General features: G+C 33.5%; 1 protein-coding gene across 1 annotated transcript; it reads left to right on the top strand.

The window, feature by feature from the left end:
- Positions 1-93: 93 nt before the first annotated feature.
- LOC109589106 (uncharacterized) lies at positions 94-3,694 on the top strand (the record flags this gene model as incomplete). The annotated part of the gene is made up of 6 exons (XM_020005225.1): positions 94-321; positions 977-1,046; positions 1,104-1,186; positions 1,944-2,064; positions 2,425-2,644; positions 3,646-3,694. Coding segments are annotated over 6 exons (771 nt in total), but the record flags the coding sequence as incomplete, so codon positions are not given.
- Positions 3,695-3,712: the final 18 nt, after the last annotated feature.

Here is a 3,712-nt window from a genome sequence, read left to right as displayed (position 1 = left end):
CATTATCTGATGCATATACATGTACATGTACTTGCATTGTACATGTATTTTGGTTTATGTAATTTTAAAATTATAATATTTTAATTTCCTTAGCCACACCCTTCCTCCATTGAGTCTCCGCCCATTCCCCTCCCCCTCTCATTTGGAGTGTATGCAGTGTGGAGTGAGGGGGTCTGGTACAGGGGGTGGCTACTGAACGATGACTCAAAAGAGAAGAGAAGTGACCACACCTTTTTATGTCTTGATTATGGTTTTGAAGTCTCCGTTCCTTTGAACCATGTGATGGTCCTTCCTGATTCTTGTCGTGGGATTGCTCCACAGGTAGGGGGGAGGGGAATTTTAACTTTGTTTTGATTTGGTTCTGAGAATTATTTTGAGCCAATGAAATCACTGTGTTCTATAGCTGCTTCAAATTTAATATACATGTACATGTACATGCAGGGATAAAAATAACAGTCTGAAAACAGCCAAAAACCGACTAATTTTACTTGGTTTCCGTCTAAAAAAAAGCTTATATTGGCTACATCGGAACCAGAACTTTCTCTTGATATTTGGGACAACTAGTTTACTGATTAAATGTAATTGTTGAACTTTTGTTATCTCAGTGATTTTTTTACAAAAAGCATTTCTTTAAGAGATTTAAATGATACGATACACATGATAATTGCTGCATTAAAAAAGTGTCCTGTCATTGCTTCATGCTGTCAGACCAAAAGCAAATCTGAAAAGTTGCAGATTAATACTAAAACCTTATTTTCATCTCTGTACATGTATAATTAATTAAATTCAATTGACTGGCAATAATACATTAGTTTATTTATAACATACATGTACACCAATGGAAAGTTCATTTGGCTAATTACTGCATGTACATGTATTTATATTAGTTTTTGGCTAATTTTACAGATTGCACTATTAAATGTACATGTACTATAGTCAATATTATTATTATTAATTATTGTATTATTCACTGTAGGCTGCTCCCTGTATTCTGTTAGGAATGGACTCTCCTCCAAAGAGTTACACAATATTGAGACACACAGCAGGTACTGTAGCATGAGTCTATAGTGTCACATGACTGTCACATGATCCTTTATACACAGCTATACTGGGGAACATTGCTTTTGAGAAGGAACTGTACAGAAGAGAGATTAAAGTAACCGGAGGAGTCACTTTACTGCTGGAGGTAATAATAATATAATATTTTATAATTTTGATTTTCTAAAAATGTATTATGAATTATTGTATAGCTTGTGATTTGGAGGAAGAAAAATACACCGTATAGTGCAAAATTTTTGAGGGCTGTAAATTCCGCGGATTTTGCAATTTTTGAAGAATTGTGAAAATTACTCCCGCAAAAATCAAAATTATTAGGACACAAGATGGTGGACGGTATAAATTCACAAATATTAAATCTACATGATAGATTTTTTAGGCAAATTTACAAAATTTACAGCCCTCAAAATTTTGCGCTCTACGATAAAATTTTGATATACATGTAATACCGTATAGCTTGAAATTTTTGTGGAATGTAAATTTTGTGATTTTTGTGGTTATGGGCTGCCCACGAAATTTAAGCCCACGAAATTATTGAAGTGCCATCCCCTTACGGGCTATGTAAACTGTCAACCACAAAAATTAAACCGCAAATTGCCCCACCAGGAGCAAACCACGAAAATATCGACCCACGAAAATATCAAGCTATACAGTAGCTATTTGTCAAATTAAAACACGCCATTTTGTACCATTATGTACATGCTCAATGACACATGGACAGTTGGACACAATGTGAATTAACCTGTTCAAACTTCATGTACAGATGTACATGAAGTTTGAACATGTACATGTACATACATGCAGCATTTGTGTACCACAATATACTTCATTGCTGTATTTATTCATTATTTTATTTATCATTTTTAATTAATGATAATTGTTGCTAGTTGTTGGATTGTCCTGATGATAAAGTGAAGGAGGCTTCATTAGGAGCTGTTATCAATTTAACTCACTCAAAGGAGGTCTGTGTATTAATGAGACAACTGGGAGCTATACAGATAATAACTGGTAATTAATAATGATAATAATAATAATGATCAATTAATTAATAATTACTACCGTATAGTGGGAAATTTTGGAGAGAGTAAAATTTGGTGAATTGCTAAATTTTGGTGATTGACAAACTTTAATTTGGTGAATTTGTGGCCACGTGCCATTGAGCATGTGTATAATGGCTCAAAATGGTGGATTTTTATTTTGGCGAATGGCTATCAAAACGCCAATTTGCCAAATTTAATTCCCTCCAAAATTTCCCACTATACAGTATTATACATTTCATACTTAATACATAGATACATGTACATGTATGTATCTATTAATTATTATTGTATTAATCTTCATTAATATCATTCTCTTCTCTCCTTATAGAACTCTGTACTCTACCTAATATCAGTATTCAAATATCAGGACTGTGTCTAGGGATCCTTACCAATGCACTCATTAATGACACTGAGGAGGCTCTTGAGGTGTTTGAAGTGTATCATGTGTATGATAGACTGATGAAGTGGCAAGAGGAGAAGAAGGAACACTGTGCTGATATAGAGGGGATCATTGAACAAGTACTGACCACCATTAGTGGCTTGAGGAGGTAAGGACATCAATATGTATTAGAAAATGTAATGAAAATTTGTGGTGATTTTGGAGCCATTTTTCCAGAAAAAAACATGGGCTATAGTTCATGTATTTTAGCCTTGGGTAGGATTTTGGCATTTTCTTAAAATGACTGTAACTTGAAAAATTAAAGTCGGAATCAGTTCAAACTTGCTACACAGCATAAGTACATCAATATGTATCAGAAAATGTAATAAAAATTTGGGGTGACTTCGGAACCATTTTTTGAAAAAAAACCATGGGCTATAGCCCAGACATTGCACGTGTATACACGATACACGAGTATTTAGACGAAAAACAGGTCTTCTAGTACATACAAGTATATACAAGAACCAAAAATGAGTAGACGGAGTCTGAGGAGACGATTTTCATGTATTTATATTAACTATTAATAATTAAGGGGTGTGTCCACGTAGCAGTCAAAATGGCAGTTACTTTGCTTAACCATCGTTAACCATGGATCTTTGATGGTCTTTTTAGTCCTTCTAGGAATAGCAGATGATGAAAACAGCAATAGAAAAGGTAGCAACGATATTATCCTTTCAAATACTCAACATTTAAGTACAGGATACATGAAAAGTAAATGAAAATTCACCAAAATATAGACGAATTTGGGAAGCAATAAGTAAATGTACATACACGAAAGTTTGCCATTGAATACAAGTACATACACGACCTGCTTTTTTCAAAATACAAGTAAATACAAGTACACGAAAATTCCAGTAGACGTGCAACCTCTGCTATAGCCTTGGGTATTTTTCAGAATTTTGGCATTTTCTTAAAATGGCCATAACTCAAAAAATTAAAGTCGGAATCAGCTGAAACTTGCTACACAGCATAAGGACATCAATATGTATCAGAAAATGTAATAAAAATTTGGGGTGATTTTGGAGCCATTTTTAAGAAAAAAAACCATGGGCTTCTATTCATTTTATATTTTGATCATGACAATCATGACACATTACTTTTTTATTTTAGTGGAAATAAAATTGTTACTGACGATGAAAAACCTGGACTAACATGGTAATTAGTAATAATTGATTAA

The sequence above is a fragment of the Amphimedon queenslandica genome, unplaced genomic scaffold (assembly GCF_000090795.2).
Source record: "Amphimedon queenslandica unplaced genomic scaffold, v1.1 AMPQUscaffold_11629, whole genome shotgun sequence".
NCBI lineage: Eukaryota > Metazoa > Porifera > Demospongiae > Haplosclerida > Niphatidae > Amphimedon > Amphimedon queenslandica.
The sequence above is the reverse complement of the archived record's forward strand: the minus strand, read 5'-3'. Positions and strand labels throughout refer to the sequence as shown.